Source organism: Callospermophilus lateralis, unplaced genomic scaffold, assembly GCF_048772815.1.
Source record: "Callospermophilus lateralis isolate mCalLat2 unplaced genomic scaffold, mCalLat2.hap1 Scaffold_182, whole genome shotgun sequence".
NCBI classification, from domain to species: Eukaryota; Metazoa; Chordata; class Mammalia; order Rodentia; family Sciuridae; genus Callospermophilus; species Callospermophilus lateralis.
The window spans coordinates 713,353-731,409 of NW_027512854.1; the positions used below are offsets into that span (position 1 = coordinate 713,353).

Genomic DNA, 18,057 nt, shown 5'->3' on the forward strand with positions numbered 1-18,057 from the left:
CATGCCTTAGTGTTAAAGAGTTCAAAGACTTTATTAGCCTTTATGTAGACTTCTTTCTATTTGCCCAAACTTGCCACCTTGTTATGCTTCAAGGTGCCCCAACCTTTCCTGGGATTTGCTGACAGTACATATGTAACCTAGTGTATCATTTCTTTCACAGACATTTACTCTGGGAACTCTACTCTTAAGTCTGCCATGAATGGTTTTCTGCAGGGTGGGAAGCAGATGGACCATTCCCTATTCTGCCTGTAGCTTGCTGCAGATCTTACCTGGGGCCTGTGGTCCACCCTCACTATTTAGCAGCTGACTTTTCATGGGGCGGTGTCTCCTTTTTATAAGGGACAGATGCCTGTCCCCACCCCCAATCTCTGCCTCAAGGCCAGCAGGATGTCCTGAGAGGCCTCCTTTTGTGTGATTGGAATCAGCCCTCAGTAGCTAAAAATGTAGGGTGGGGTCCAGGAAGAGTTTGGGTAGCTGCTGCTGTTGAAAGGGTCCAGAAAGACCTGGCACACTTAGAATAGGGAATGGCTGCTCGTGGGTGGGCCCTAGTTTTCTCTCCATCTCTTGCTTTTATCTTCTCCTCCTCCTCCTCCTCCTTCATCTCCCCCTTCCCCTTTGCCCCTTCTTCCTCTCTATTCCCCTCTCTCCCTCCTTTTCCTCCTTTCTCTCACTGGGATGTCTCAGTGCAATCCCTCTCATTACCATCTGCCCGTGCCTACCCCCTCCTTCCCTTTAGTACTTACTTGATTCTTTTCCCACACCACAATTGGCCTCTGGCTTCCTCGGGGCCTGTTCCCTGGTCTATGACCTCACAGATTCCAACACTGAATGACCTTTTTGCTATAATGTCTATCACCATCTGTCAGGAATCCCTCTGAGTCAGGATTCTGACTTTCTTCATCTGCTTCAGCCTACCACACCATCCCTGGGTCCCCCAGTTCCATTAGCAGGGGAGGAGGCAGGGTCCCTGAGAAGAGGTTGTGTGAGGCAAGAGTTACCAAACATGTCTACCATAAGAACCATATCCCAGAGCCCCTCCAATTAACCTTTCCCAGGTAGATGGCCCTAAGCATGGCTCAAACTCCCAAGTGGGAAGCTGTGATTTATAAATGGTTCCTCATCACTATGCCCAGCAGCCTCACCAAACTTCACCTGGAATTAAACTTGCAGCTCAAGCGTTCATGTTATTTATATGTTAGTCTTCAGGGAGTAGCTTGCTTGATGCCAAGTCATCCTGATCTGTAAAATGGAGAATGTGGACTTGCTGTTGTATCCTTCATGAATATTTCTGATATATGATTTGAAAGTTTTCCCCTAGACTGAGAGTCCTGTGTTATAGTCACGAGGGCAGTGAGTGGCAGAGGGCAAATTGTGACTGGCTGCATTCAGAGCCTGCCTCCTCTTCCCTGTGCTCCATGGCTACTGTTGTCACACCCTGTGTCCCTTATGGGTTTGAGTCACAGAACTTTCTATTAATAGATTTGCCTCAAGTGTCTGAAACAGGCTTAGAATGGGAAAGCCTTGTCCCACCTTCATACAACTGGAAAACATTACAGAACTTGAATTTTTCAGCTTTCAAATAAATAAATAAAACACCAAACAACCAAGCTGTACAAAATCCAGCTTGCACAACTTAGTCACACAGAAACACGAAGAGGAAGAAAAAGTGATCTGGTTTCCACTTTATAGGTGGTTTTGATTCAGAAAATATGCTTCAAATCCAGTTCCTACAAATACAAAAAAAAGGGGGGCTTGGTTTTGCTTCTAGAATAAAAAGTAAAACTACTCTTGAATGTTTCTGGTCTTACCAGAGTTTCCATTTATCCCTTTTTTTACTTTTGCCTACCTGGATATTCTTCTCTCTCCAGCTACTGAGTCAATCGATACATATTGTGGGAAACTCTTCTCTCCCCATGACGAGAATTAAGTGGGATCCAGTTCCAACAACATGAGTTAATCATCACTAGAAATATTGGCAAGAGCTGGGGATGTTTGTATTCCTTGGGGACAGCTTAGCATCTCCGGATAAACATTCCAGTCCAATCTTCTGCCTTCTCTGGGTCTTCCATCTCCAAACTCTCTCCCCCATAAAGAGGATGAGCCAAAAGCAACTTGAGGATCCCTGGTAATTTACAAAGTGAGGACGATACTTCCAAAGAGTGGCAATGAGTTGTCATTGGTACTCAGTAATGTGTTGTAATATAGTGTATTTCTTGCATAGTTATACAGTAGCAATATGACTATTTTTAACCTTAAAAAAGAAAGTCCAGAATTTGGATTGCCAAACTACTGCCATTTCCACGATAAGAATGCCCACCCCTGAGGCCTCTAGCTCTTAGAAGCTCCATCCTTCCAGACAGGTTGTTAAGCAAATAAAACAAGAAATGCTTTCTGCTTGTGCCCTCGTTTTAGAATAGAAAGATCTATTTGGACATCATCCACACATATATGGAAGTGCATGCAACAGTTTATGGCTCCAGCACAAAGAATATTTCCAGTTACGTGAAAAACCATGGCATACTCAGTGGACGAGACCTGCAATTTCTTCTCCGAGAAACCAAGGTGAGTTTTCAGTAGATTTGTAAACATTGACCAGAGTTGCTCTTTACAGGTTTGTTTCCCTTGGCATTAAAAATGCGATCAGATTCTTTCTTGTTTTCTTTCTAACAATGCAATAGCTCTTTAGGCCTTGATTGGGCAGTAGTTTCCTAGCAGCTGTCACTAAAAAAATTAGTGAATAGGGAAAGGAGGTTGCTACTGTTTGTTAATTGATTTTGGCAAAAAAATAATGCAATTAATTTTTTTTTCAAAAATTGTTATTTGCACAATTCCTGAACTAACTAAAAATAAGTGGGGAAGTCAGGAAACTTTATAATAAAAAAAATTTACAGAGGATCTTCTCTGTGCTAGGCAATAAGCCAGGGGCTGGGAGTAGGGCCAAACATGGGAAAGGTAAGGCTCTATCTTAAAGGACAGTCCTTCTGCTAGAATAGGAGCCTCTTCACAGTAAGCCAGGGTTAATGAACTCTTCACTCTGTTATCTGTGTTCAAGGAATCAAATTGGGTCTCTAACCAGCTTTTCCTCATACCTCCTCATTTAGCAAGTATGTCCTGGACACCAGAAAAAAAAAAAGAAGAGGTTCATATGGAAGAAAAATCCCTGCTGCCTCAGGGAGCAGAGAAATCATCATCACAGATATAAGAGATTGCTGGGGTATGGATACACCTACTATTGAACCATATAAAGAGACAGAATCAGGTAGCCAAGGTGCCAATGGCATATTCAGGAGAAAACTAGAAAGCAACCTATCTAGAAAGTATTGGAAAATAGTGGATGATTAAATACAATAGGAAATAAGGGTCAATGGTCACAGAAAGAGGCATGCAGACACTGCACATAGATAGTTGGGGAGCCACTGAGTGTTATTGTACTACACTAGAGCATAATGGTCTGGGGCTTTGTGGGCTATGCCCTTTCTATATTCCTGCATTAAAGTATCACATGAAGTTAGGTAGTTTGTGAATAACAGAGTTGGCAGTGAAAGCCCTTTAATTTATTTAATATGCTTTCTTATATTTACTAATAAGTTTTTTTTATGAATTTTGCATATACTTATTGAACAACTAGTATATACCAGGCATTGTGCAAGGAATGCAACAGTGAACAAAACAAGCAGATCCCTCCACTAGTGTTTCCTAAAGCATAGAGAAGTTTATTATCACGGGTGGATTTCTTAACTCTGGTCCTTGGCTCACTTTGCTTTTATATTCAAGATAGGGCAGAGAGGTTGAACAAATAAACTTTTGTAGCATGTTAGCCATCGCTGATCTTATTTAGAAGGTACATTCATATGTGCTATCCTCTTGGAATCTCACAACAGCTTTAAGAGGTAGACAGTGCTAGTAGGGTTGTTAACTCTGGAGAGCTGGACATGCCTATGGTAAATTGAGGTCAAGTTGAGGAGGTTACTCTAACTCGTGATTGTTTTAATTGCAAATGAAATCTCTGCTAGGCTGTTGATGAACCAGCCTCATAAACACCCAAACTCAATGGAAACCAACCTATCAAAGAGTATCTATCTCCTCTGCTTCAGTTTCTCCATTTGTAAATATATTTTATCCTTTCAACCTTCAAGGTATTTGTGCAATAGCATGAACAAAATATTCTGTCAGTTCTTTAAGTCCTTGTTTTAATGAAGATATTTTTTCCTTGTAAGGTCACCTGTAATCAGATGATTATTTGAAGCCCTCCAGGAATGACGTGTGTCCCATTTTACCATTTGCTTCCCATCACCTCCTGTCTTACGTTGATATTTTAGAATCATCAGGATGTCCGGGCCCTTTAACAGCAGTGCTATTTTTTGCTATTTGCCTCATTTTACTTTTCTCCACATCAGGTTGTGGAAAAAGTTCAAGGTCCTTTAAAATAACATTTGGCAGAGCTGGTTTTCAGGAGCATGTCTTTACTGTCTCACACACTTCTATTAACCCAGCCTCATGAATGTCTTGCTCAGCCTTGCAAATTTTAAAAGAACCCTTACTTACTTACCATCCACTTACCCTGTCATAGAATAGGAAATAGGCCAAAACTGAGGTCCCTGATGTCCAGGAGAGAACAAGAAAAGGCCCATAAAACCCCAGCCACGATGTCAGAGTGGCCAACAGCCAAGGAGGACAGCTTGAATTTTAGCATGAGGGACATGTATTCATCCTTGAAAAAAGGGTAACTTCTGAGCATGTCCCTGAGCCCATTACATAGTGCCTGCTTATCTGAAAAGAATATATTAAAATACTCCAAGTGGAACTATGGCTCAAACAGTTAGCAAATAGGATGAGGCTAAGGCAGTGTATCACTGAGATTCTCCTCACACCCAGAACACACCCTCATGCACTAAAATGAATGGATCTTGGCCTCTGCAGTAGTGACATGGAAGGCCGGTCAGCCTTTGCATTTATAACCCTTTCTGCTTCCAACTCCTTCCTCTGTGTCTCTGAGCAATTTAAAAGCAACTTATTCCAATCCACCTTGGAAGTGGAGACATAGAGCTGCTGAGGACTGTGGAATAAAGTAGATTCACAAGGTCTTCAGCCTCAATACTGGAGAGGGAACAAGCCTGAGCTCCTCGAGAGGTTTGAAGGAATGATTGATGTTTAATCAGCTCTAGACTCATTATTTTTCTTTATGAGCCCTCTTTGAATCTCTGCACCAAGCCCAGGAAACCCTCTGCTCAGCAGAATTTGTCCTGGCATGCCATTAGGGGCCCAGGCATCTCCAGCAGACTCTTGCTTCAGGGAATCTGGAAAGACAGGAGGAATTAATGAAACACTGAAAGAGATGAGAATCTAGAGAAAATGATAAAAATTTGGATGAATGAATTATTTATCAAAGGACCACAGACAAGTCATTCAGTCCAGCAAACTCCAAGAGATCAGTTGAGGTCAGCAAATCAGGATTCGCTAGAGTAGCATGTTTTTAATTTTGATGTAAATCTCCATCTCTTGTAATATATTTTCTTTCTTCACCTTCCTAATCGTAACCTCTTCATGTCCACCTTCCTCTTCTTGCTTCAGGAAGCTTCCTATTACATTTGTGATATTAAATAGGGTATTCACATTTAACACTGGGATGCAAGGGTGTCTGCAGTTCTGACGTAGGAGCCAGACAAGATACCTTCCTTTCTGCAGTCAGAACATCTCTGACTGTGGCCTGCCAGGTGAAGCTGCTACTAGTGCTCATGCTATACCTGTACCCTTCTCTACCCAGACTTTATTTCTTTTCCCCTCCAAGCCTTGGTAAACCATGGTGATCCTGTGTTCCCCACCATGCCAGCTCACATAGAGGCCTGGACAGATTTGGCAAACGGGCTGCCTCATCCTATCCTGTCTTCATGCCTGACTCCCCACCCTCTGCCAAATAGACATTCATTCAGCTATGACTTTTCTTATACAGCTTGGATGGGTTTTGAAACCTCTCTCAGAATCAGGACTTGAGGTTCCACCACCACTGGAACCAGGCCATCATGTAGCACCATGAACTTTGCACCAGAGGTTTTGCTTGTTCTCTTTGTGGGTATATTTCCAGTGCCTAGAAGAACACCTGGCTTATAGAAGGTACTGGATACAGGCCAAATATCCCTCATCCAAAATGTTGCAATCCAAAACTTTTTGGGTGCTGACATGATGCTACAAGCACAACTTCCATACAACTAAACCCCAACTACTGATGCTAGCCCATGATGTGCAGATGTGTGACACTGTAGCGGTATATGAACTTGGGCCACTACTTAGTAAATGTTTATATAGTACCAAGTTTTGGAATATTGAATTTTTCTGTGAAATATTTCACATAATCCTCACAGCAACCCCATGAGATAAAACAATGTTGTTGTCCCCATTTTGCACTTGAGAAGGTCCCAACCCTGAAGAAAATAGATTATGCATGAGCCTCAGAGAATCCAGAGACAGGCAACTTGTCACAGTTATGGAAGTATGAAATGACGGTGTCAGGACTTGAACCCTGTTCTCCTTGACTCCCAAGCTTGTACTGTTAATTGCTACTTTGTGTCATAACCAATTTATTGGGTAACTCAAGGTTACTTCATTGCTCAACTCCCTCCTGAGCCACCTCAGCACGGCTAATTATCATCAGAAAAGTGTATGTTGAGTATACCAGATTTTGGATTATTCTTGATGTGCCCCATCAAAAGTAACTAGAACTGGGCTGGGAGTATAGCACAGTGGTAGAGCCCTTGCCTAGGAGGCTGACACTGACTTCCATCCTCAGCACCACCACCCAAAAAAAGAAAGTGACTAAAACTGACCAAAACCATGCAGTTATCATAAGAACTGCCTTTGTCCATGTTTGAAGGAATCTTTGTTGAGTGCCCCACTTATGGGTTTGAAATAATTCCATTTCTCCTTTCACACAGAGAAAAATTCTGAGAGGAAAAATTTTGCTGGTCTCTGTGTTGGAATGTTTCCACCCTATGCTGTGAAGAAGGCGAATGGTGCTTCATCTGCCCTTTTTCTCTTAGCATTAGTTCACAATTTAATTTTAGAGCATGTCATCCCTCTGTTTAGGAACACTCACTGATGGGGTTAGAGTTGCAGCCATGGAGATGTTCTGTCACCTGAAATATCCTTGTTAGATTCTGGGCTTCTGAGGGCCAGATGCAGTTTAAATAAAATATGGACAGTTTTCTCCTGAGAAGGTTATCCCCAGTGCTTGAATGCTGTCCTACTTCTGTCTCTTTCTCTCTTTCATCCATGCTAAGTAAGTCTGCAAGTAGGTGCAAGGACTGGGGAGTGGAGATTAGGGCCAAAACAATTTGTTACAGTTAAGGTGCTGGTTTGTGGCAAGGCTGTAAGCATGCCAAAGTTTCCAGCTAGAAGTGGTGAATTTTCTGTGCCTATCCTGTTGTCGTTCAACTCTCAGATGTGCTGTTTGACCTTAATATATCTGCTCCATCATAATGTCACAAGTAATGAGTAGACAGGAAGCAAGAAAATACTTGCTTATTGACAGAAGTGACAGAAAACTATTATTTGGTGTTTCCAAATCATGCATTTTCTGCAGTCTTAATTAGTGTGACAGGAAAACCCATTGCCAAGAAATTATGTGGTATTTGCTCAAGCTTCCTTCTAAATAGGCTTGGGAGAGGTAGCCCAAAGTGTTTATTTTCTTCGCACTGAGATATTCTGGTCCCAGCAAGGCAGAAGAGTTGGTGCAAATTGTTATTCAGATATAATTAAACCTAGGTTATATTCAAGTCCATTAAGCCACAGCCTCAAATTCTTTTAATTAATAGGTTCAGATTGGTTGATCTGAAGGAGCTAATTAAATTTTTCTCCAAGATTTTCCATTGAAATAGAAAAGCATTGTGCTTCTTCCATTTCCTCCAAAGTTGTTATTGACAGTTTAGGGTTGATAAGGGTATTGGCATTTCATGGCAGGCCTCAATTTCCAAAGGTCAGGAACTACTGTGGGTGCTGGGTCTCTGACTAAACCCATGAAAACCTAGTCTGCATCTTTTAGTACTGCTTTTAATCAAAAAGGCCCAGGTGTTCTATGCTGTGCTCTGCCCAATCATGGCCTGATGGATGTCATCTATTTTTTCCTGGAGAGTTTTGGCACATTCTTCCTAAAGTGTGATAGGAAGAGGAGATCACAGAAGTCAAAAGCCTTAAGGATGGAAACCCTGGATTCTTCATGCTCAATAAGGCCTCTTTCCAGCAGAAATGTCTCAATGATTGCTCATTTAAAACAGCTGCATGGGGTTGGGGGGGCTGAGGAGAGAGCCTGGAGAATGTCCTGGAGCATTAGTACATCCCAATATTTATTTGCATTTCTTCTGCTGTCAGGCCTCTTCCACCTCTGGGCCACAGTGCAGGGCCACACTCTGTATTCAACAGTTCTCTCTGAGAATCTGACTTCTGTTCACTCTGCACCAAGAATGAAATCCAGAGCAGGAGAGTGGAATAGAGATTTCCCTCTATGCTGCAGCTTCCAGGCCCTCACCCTCACCCCATGACCTCCAGGGACTCTTCCTTCCAAGGGGAAATGACACAGCCAGCAGTAGGAGTTCTGCAGGCCTCCTGAACCTTCTGTTCACCCCACCTCCCTTTCTCCCTCATGGATGTCCCTGGCTGTGTGATCTCAAGGTTTACAGAAAATGAAAGGTTATTTCTTCAGCAAAAAAAAAGAAAGGTTAAGTGCCCTGTCTATACAAAAATTAATAGGATAGGGAGTTTCTTCAGAAAACCTGAAACTTCAGGTGTTTTGCTCCAAAACTCCTTAGGGATCTGCATGATTCTCCAGTGTCACATGTGGACTGCTCTCTGTGCAGCCCTTGTGTTGAGTGCCAGACACATGCATCCTTTGTCTTCCAGGAATGCACAGGGAATCCAGCAGCTTGGACCCGGTGCTTTCCAGCAGAAACATCTCAGTGATTGCTCATTTAAAACAGCTGCATGGGGTGGGGGAGCTGAGGAGAGAGCCTAGGGACGGGAGAACCACACATACAGATAAATCCAGCTCAGCAGACTCCTCCACTCTCAGGACCTTCTGTGGGTGTTTCTCACCATGAAGATGAAAGGAAGCACTGCCCTGGGGCCCACCTGGGCTTTATCACTTGACATGCCTCTTGGGAACTGGAGAGATTTCAGAATTGACTCTGTGATGTGGGTAGGAAGAACACAGGCCTCACTAAACTCAGGCTTGGACCTCACCGTCACCTACCTCCAGCCCTCCAGCAGTGTGCAGTATTCTTGCATGAACATTATGCAGAGTGAGGCATTTGTCTGAGATATTATCTCATTTTTGGACCCAGGAATCAGATCCACTGAACTGTAGCAGCACGTCCCCTTTGTCACAGTGTCTCCCTGCTGCTGTGGTTGTTCCTAAGACTTTGAGAGAGCGTGTTTCTGCTGCCATCTATTGTCTGCCTTGGGGGAAACATGTGGCTTGCTTGCTGGAGCAGGAACATTCATTGCCTTGCAGATTTAGCAACTGAGTACCTTCTTCCCCCACCCAGAGGAAAGTAAAACCAAGATGTTGGTGTCCCCCAGTGAAAACCCCATTATGAAAACCTGTGTTTACTGACCTACCATTGTTTTAAAGCAGTTCCATTTGAACTGTAATCAAACCGCCAAGTGACCTTTCTGTCCCTCTGCCCAGCATCCCTGAAAGGGCCTGTTGTTTGCTGCTTCAATGAAGAAACCTTCTGTTTAGTTAAGCAAGTGTTTTTTCAGTCATGTCTCCTGGTGAGTTACAGAAAGATGATTGTAGGGCCTTGGTTTTTGTTGTTGTTGTTTTTCTTTTAATACTCTAGCCACCCTCAACCCCCCTCCCAACATTTATTTTCTTACTTTTTTTAGCAGAGAGAAGAAGAATACCATAAGCTGAGCCACTTCACAAGGGTTTTAAAAGTCCCTGGTGATGTTTTTCAGATATTGGAACAAGCCCCTTCTTTTTGCCCCACCCCACCCCCTAGGATCTGGGACCCTTCCAGAGTGTCTGAGGCATTCACAGGAATGGACCACAGTGTAGCCCCCTGTGAGCCAGGGAGGCCAGTCCTGACTGATGTGTTTATATATGCATGTTTTTCTGTCTTCCAGTTGTTTGTTGGACTTGGGTTCCCATATGAGGGCCCAGCTCCCCTGGAGGCTATTGCAAATGGATGTGCTTTTCTGAATCCCAAGTTCAACCCACCAAAAAGCAGCAAAAACACAGACTTTTTCATTGGCAAGCCAACACTGAGAGAGGTAAGTATCTATCAGAATCATTCTATTTTTCAATTACAGGAATAATTGGGGGTAGGATGTAGCTCAGTAATAGAGCACTTGCCTAGCGTGCTCAGGGTCCTGGGATCAATCCCCAGCAACATGGGAGGTAAAAAAGAAGAACTATTTACTTAGTGATAATGTAGGTATAGTCTTCTTGGTATCTATGGAGAATTGGTGCCAGGACCGCCCCCCTTGGCCACCCCTCCCCATGCGTGCACACACAGACACCAAAATCTCTGGATCCTCAAGTCCCTTATGTAAAATGGCATAGTATTTGCATAGAATATCCCCTTACATACTTCAAATCATCTCTGGATTACTTATAATTACAATGTAAGTGCTACATAAACAGTAGTTATGCAGTGTTGTTTAAGGGATAATGTTAAGAGGAAAAAGTCTGCCCATTTTCAGAGTACATGAAGTTTTTTCAAATGTTTTTAAATATTTCTGGACCCAAAGATGCTGAACCAGGGATAAAGAAAGCAGAGAAGTGATAGTGTTATTAGCATCATCCAACATGGTTATGTGGGAAGGGAAAAGGTTAGGGACCTGATCCTGGAGCTTAGAGAAACAAATGATTCAGTCACATCACCTCTATGCCAACTGTCTAATCAACAAGGCCATTCTAGCCTTTTGATTGCAGCTGAGCTCTTCTTGTCTGAAGCTAAACTCTTCTTGTTGGGAGCTTAGGATAAGATCAACTGAGTAACAAATTTGTAACATATTTGTGGAGAATCAACTCTCCATGATGAGCTATAGAGAGTTAAAAGTGGGCCATGGATATTCTCCAAGAACCTCAACCTTAAGAGGCAAAACATGTCCCTGGGCACTCAGGTGATATGCCTGAGTTTTTAGCCCACCATCAGCAGGCACCACCCCATGAAGTGGTCCTGCCATTGCTAGAACCATTTGCAGAAGCCTTGCTTCAGTTGCCTTCAGAGATCAGCTTGAAAATTCACAATAGATGATGAATCACCACCAAGGAAAGCTGGATTTGATTAGAAGCAATAAACAAGTCATTTGCAGCTAAGTGTGAATGATCAAGCTGGGTGCTTCCATATCTGGCCAGAAAAAGATGTGTGCAAGAAACTTTAAGAATGATTTTCGGATCCAACATGGCGGCCGGCGAGGAAGCTGCACTTTCAATATCTCCACCTTAACGGGATCAGAAACACCAATTAAAACAGCTACATTCTACCTACTGAGGATCTTCTAGCAAAATTCCGTTGAAAGGAGACCTGCCGAGAATTAGTAAGTTTATTAGACGTGACAGTTTGCCCCAGACAAGTGAAACTTGACCGGCAGCGCGGGCTCAGAGTCCAATCCCGCGGCCACCCGCCACTTCTGCAAGCGGCAGGCGGCCCAGAGCAGCGCGGCAGAAGGGTCCCCGCCCAGCCAGCAGACGGCTCCCGCCATCCTGGCTACCCTGGCGGCCCTGCTTTCGCTCGGCGAACAGCCACCCCACCCGGCTGGTTCTTAGCCACGCGGCTGCAGCCACCCGGCTTTACAAGCACCCCCGGCGGCCCTGCTCCGCGAGAAGGGTCCCCGCCCTGCCGGCAGACAGCTCCCGCCATTCCACTCTTGTTCTGCAAACAGCCACCCCGCCCGCCTGGTTCTTATCCACAAGGCTGCAGCCGCCCGGCTTTACAAGCGCCCCCGGCGACCCTGCTCGGCGAGAAGGGTCCCTGCCGGCCGACAGACAGCTTCCGCCATCCCGGCTACCCTGGCGGTCCCGCTCTTGCCCTGCAAACAGCCACCCCGCCCGCCTGGGTCTTAGCCACGCGGCTGCAGCCACCCGGCTTTACAAGCGCCCCCGGCGGCCCTGCTCGGCGAGAAGGGTCCCCGCCAGGCCGGCAGACAGCTCCAGCCATCCCGCTCTTGCTCTGCAAACAGCCACCCCGCCCGCCTGGTTCTTAGCCACGAGGCTGCAGCCGCCCGGCTTTTCAAGCGCCCCCGGCGGCCCTGCTCGTCGAGAAGGGTCCCTGCCTGGCCGACAGACAGTTTCCACCATCCCGGCTACCTTGGCGGCCCCGCTCTCGCCCTGCAAACAGCCACCCCGCCCGCCTGGGTCTTAGCCACGTGGCTGCAGCCACCTGGCTTTGCAAGCGCCCCCGGCGGCCCTGCTCCGCGAGAAGGGTCCCCGCCCTGCCGGCAGACAGCTCCCGCCATTCCGCTCTTGCTCTGCAAACAGCCACCCCGCCCGCCTGGTTCTTAGCCACGAAGCTGCAGCCACCCGGCTTTACAAGCGCCCCCGGCGGCCCTGCTCAGTGAGAAGGGTCCCTGCCCGGCCAACAGACAGTTTCCGCCATCCCGGCTACCCTGGCGGTCCCGCTCTTGCCCTGCAAACAGCCACCCCGCCCGCCTGGGTCTTAGCCATGCGGCTGCAGCCACCCGGCTTTACAAGCGCCCCCGGCGGCCCTGCTCTGCGAGAAGGGTCCCCGCCCTGCCGGCAGACAGCTCCCGCCATTCCGCTCTTGCTTTGCAAACAGCCACCCCGCCCGCCTGGTTCTTAGCCACGAGGCTGCAGCCGCCCGGCTTTACAAGCGCCCCCAGTGGCCCTGCTCGTCGAGAAGGGTCCCTGCCCGGCCGGCAGACAGCTCCCACCATCCCAGCACTCCTGGCGGCCCGCCCGCTCTGCGAAGGGTCACCCCGCCCGGCTCTTAGCCACGCGGGCGCCATCTGCCTGGCTCTGTGGGTGCCCCCGGCGGCCCAGCGCAGCCAGAAGGGTCCCCGCCTGGCCCGACAGAAGGCACGTGCCCTTCCGGCTCTGCTAACGGCCCTGCCCACCCGGGAAAGGGCTCCCCCCCTTGAGAGGATGGGAAGGAAATCTAACCAAGCCTCTATGAATTAGCGAACTGGGATCTAAAACCAGAGATTGTGTCAGACCAGAGACAAGCCAGTTCCACCTCTCCCTTCGGTCACTCCTGCAAGGAGCCAGGGGCCCGCCATATCAGAGAGGGGAAGTCACCAAAGATCGGCCAAAGAGATTCCTTCCCAGCGGATTCTAAATTAGCAGGAGCGGCGAGGGAGCCGGCCGGAGCTGGCGGGAACCGCGGCAGCGGCACGGGAACCGGCGGGAGCTGAGGCGGCGCTGACGCAGGAGCCGGCGGGAGCCGCGCGGCCCAGGTCTCCCAGCTACAGCTCCCACCAGTGCTGACAACTGAGGTCTCTTGCACCAGATACGGGGGCGTGGCTACCAGAAGGTAAGCAAATTTGCTGGGGGTTCTCAGCCCCAAGCTCTACAAACTTAGGGCCTGAGGGAGGCAAACAAGGAGAGTGTGCCCAGGCACTAATGAAACAGCTGCTCCACGCGTGTGCAAGGTAGGCGGAACCGTGACCACCGACAAAACAGGCCCAGTGGCCCGCCAGATACATCGCCCCGGTCGGGGGAGGGGCAGGCCGCCACCAGCGCCTTTTAGGTAGACAGATCTGCAACCGACAGACAGAACAGGCCTAGTGGCCAGCGGAGGGGCAAAGCCGCTGCTCACGCCTGCAAGGTAGGCGGACCTGTGACCACCGAAAGAACAGGCCCATCGAAAGTACAGGTACAGCGGCCTCCTGGCGTGGAAGGCACATTGCCTCAATTGGAGGAGGGGCAGAGCCACCGCCAAAGCCTGCGAGGGAGACTTTGCAGCTATACAAGAGCAATATAAATATATAGGGGGAAAAATCAATAACACAACAGTTTCACCAAGCAGAAAGAAACGCGATCAGTATGAAAAGACAAGGAAAGAAAGGACCACAAGCAATGCAGGTCAACTCAACTTTAGAAGAGGTAATATCTGCAGCAGATGGAATGTCAGATAAAGAATTCAGGATATACATGCTTCAGATGATCTGGAGTCTCAAGGAAGACATTAGACAGCAAAATCAGACAATGAAAGACCACTTCGACCACTTCGACAATAAATTACATAAACAAATCCAAGAAGCAAAAGATCAATTATACAGGGAGATAGAGGTTATAAAAAACAAACAAACAGAAATCCTGGAAATGCAGGAAACAATAAACCAACTTAAAAACTCAATTGAGAATACTACCAGCAGAGTAGAACACTTAGAAGATAGAACATCAGACAATGAAGACAAAGTATTTCAACTGGAGAAGAACATAGACAGCTCAGCAAAGCTGTTAAGAAACCATGAGCAGAACATTCAAGAAATATGGGATAACATAAAGAGACCCAACTTAAGGGTCATGGGGATACAGGAAGGTATTGAGGTCCAAACCAAAGGAATGAGCAATCTATTCAACGAAATAATACGAGAAAACTTCCAAGACTTGAAGAATGAGACAGAATCCCAAATCCTAGAAGCCTACAGGACGCCGAATGTGCAAAATCATAAGAGATCCACACCTAGACACATTATAATGAAGATGCCCAACATACAGAATAAGGAGAGAATTTTAAAAGCTACAAGAGAAAGGAAGCAGATTACATTTAGGGGTAAACCAATCAGGATAACAGCTGATCTTTCAACACAGACCCTGAAAGCTAGAAGATCCTGGAATAACATATTTCAAACACTGAAAGAAAAGGGGTTCCAACCAAGAATTGTGTATCCCGCGAAATTAAGCTTCAGGATGGAAGATGAAATTAAAACCTTCCATGATAAACAAAAGTTAAAAGAATTTGCAGCTAGAAAACCAGCTCTTCAAAACATCCTCGGCAAAATATTACAGGAAGAGGAAATGGAAAATATCAATGAAAACCAACAGCGGGAGGTAGTACAGTAAAGGTGGGGGGGAATAATCAAAGAGGAAAACAAACCATGTTTAGTAACATAAATAAACAAATATGGCTGGAAGAACAACCCATATCTCAATAATAACTCTAAATGTTAATGGCTTAAACTCACCAATTAAGAGACACAGGCTAGCAGAATGGATCACTAAACAAGACCCAACAATATGCTGCCTTCAGGAGACGCATTTGATAGGAAAAGACATACATAGACTGAAGGTGAAAGGTTGGGAAAAATCATATCACTCATATGGACTTCGGAAACAAGCAGGAGTGTCCATACTCATTTCAAATAAAATAGATTTCAAGCCAAAGTTAATCAAAAGGGATGAAGAGGGACACTACATACTTCTCAAGGGAATCATACACCAACAAGACATAACAATCATAAATATATATGCCCCAAACAATGGTGCAGCTATGTTGATCAAACAAACTCTTCTCAAGTTCAAGAGTCTAATAGACCACCATACAATAATCATGGGAGACTTCAACACACCTCTCTCACCACTGGACAGATCTTCCAAACAAAAGTTGAATAAGGAAACTATAGAGCTCAATAACACAATTAATAACCTAGACTTAATTGACATATATAGAATATACCACCCAACATCTAGCAGTTACACTTTTTTCTCAGCAGCACATGGATCCTTCTCAAAAATAGATCATATATTATGTCACAGGGCAACTATTAGACAATATAAAGGAGTAGAGATAATACCATGCATATTATCTGATCATAATGGAATGAAATTGAAAATCAACGATAAAAGAAGTAAGGAAAAATCATGCATCACTTGGAGAATGAACAATAGGTTACTGAATGATCAATGGGTTATAGAAGACATCAAAGAGGAAATTAAAAAATTCTTAGAGATAAATGAAAACACAGACACAACATATCGGAATCTATGGGACACATTGAAAGCAGTTCTAAGAGGAAAATTTATTGCTTGGAGTTCATTCCTTAAAAAAAGAAAAAACCAACAAATAAATGATCTAATACTTCAACTCAAAATCCTAGAAAAAGAAGAGCAAAACAACAGCAAAAGAAGTAGAAGACAAGAAATAATTAAAATCAGAGCTGAAATTAATGAAATCGAAACGAAAGAAACAATTGAAAAAATTGACAAAACTAAAAGTTGGTTCTTTGAAAAAATAAATAAAATCGACAGACCCTTAGCCACGCTAACAAAGAGAAGAAGAGAGAGAACTCAAATTACCAGCATAAGGGATGAAAAAGGCAATATCACAACAGACACTTCAGAAATACAGAAGATTATCAGAAATTATTTTGAATCCTTATACTCCAATAAAATAGAAGATAGTGAAGGCATCGATAAATTTCTTAAGTCATATGATTTGCCCAGATTGAGTCAGGAGGATATTGACAACCTAAACAGACCAATATCAATTGAGGAAATAGAATATACCATCAAAAGACTACCAACTAACAAAAGCCCAGGACCGGATGGGTATACAGCAGAGTTTTTCAAAACCTTTAAAGAGGAATTAACACCAATACTTTTCAAGCTATTTCAGGAAATAGAAAAAGAGGGAGAACTTCCAAATTCATTCTATGAGGCCAACATCACCCTGATTCCTAAACCAGACAAAGACACTTCAAAGAAAGAAAACTACAGACCAATATCTCTAATGAACCTAGATGCAAAAATCCTCAATAAACTTCTGGCGAACCGGATACAAAAACATATCAAAAAAATTGTGCACCATGATCAGGTAGGATTTATCCCTGGGATGCAAGGTTGGTTCAATATACGGAAATCAATAAATGTTATTCACCACATCAACAGGCTTAAAAATAAGAACCATATGGTCATCTCGATAGATGCGGAAAAAGCATTCGACAAAGTACAGCATCCCTTTATGTTCAAAACTCTAGAAAAACTAGGGATAACAGGAACATACCTCAACATTGTAAAAGCAATCTATGCTAAGCCTCAGGCTAGCATCATTCTGAATGGAGAAAAACTGAAGGCATTCCCTCTAAAATCTGGAACAAGACAGGGATGCCCTCTCTCACCACTTCTGTTCAACATAGTTCTCGAATCACTGGCCAGAGCAATTAGACAGACGAAAGAAATTAAAGGCATAAAAATAGGAAAAGAAGAACTCAAATTATCACTATTTGCAGATGACATGATTCTATACCTAGCAGACCCAAAAGGGTCTACAAAGAAACTATTAGAGCTAATAAATGAATTCAGCAAAGTGGCAGGCTATAAAATCAACACGCATAAATCAAAGGCATTCCTGTATATCAGCAACAAATCCTCTGAAATGGAAATGAGGACAACCACCCCATTCACAATATCCTCAAAGAAAATAAAATACTTGGGAATCAACCTAACAAAAGAGGTGAAAGACTTATACAATGAAAACTACAGAACCCTAAAGAGAGAAATAGAAGAAGATCTTAGAAGATGGAAAAATATACCCTGTTCATGGATAGGTAGAAGTAACATCATCAAAATGGCGATATTACCAAAAGTTCTCTATAGGTTTAATGCAATGCCAATCAAAATCCCAACGGCATTTCTTGTAGAAATAGAGAAAGCAATCATGAAATTCATATGGAAAAATAAAAGACCCAGAATAGCAAAAACAATTCTAAGCAGGAAATGTGAATCAGGCGGTATAGCTATACCAGACTTCAAACTATACTACAGAGCAATAGTAACAAAAACAGCATGGTACTGGTACCAAAACAGGCAGGTGGACCAATGGTACAGAATAGAGGACACAGAAACCAATCCACAAAACTACAACTATCTTATATTTGATAAAGGGGCTAAAAGCATGAAATGGAAGAAGGATAGCATCTTCAACAAATGGTGTTGGGAAAACTGGAAATCCATATGCAACAAAATGAAACTGAATCCCTTTCTCTCGCCATGCACAAAAGTTAACTCAAAGTGGATCAAGGAACTTGATATCAAATCAGAGACATGGCATCTGATAGAAGAAAAAGTTGGCTATGATCTACATACTGTGGGGTCGGGCT

The 18,057-nt window shown here is 44.5% G+C and overlaps 1 protein-coding gene across 1 annotated transcript in view; it reads left to right on the top strand.

Moving 5' to 3' along the window:
* LOC143386921 (alpha-1,6-mannosylglycoprotein 6-beta-N-acetylglucosaminyltransferase A-like) overlaps positions 1–18,057 on the top strand; it is a 115,555-nt gene that overhangs the window by 64,423 nt on the left and 33,075 nt on the right. Inside the window, exons 4-5 of the mRNA XM_076841694.1 lie at positions 2,413–2,562; positions 10,117–10,263. Coding sequence (XP_076697809.1) covers positions 2,413–2,562; positions 10,117–10,263 — 297 coding nt within the window. The remainder of the gene's footprint in view (positions 1–2,412; positions 2,563–10,116; positions 10,264–18,057) is intronic.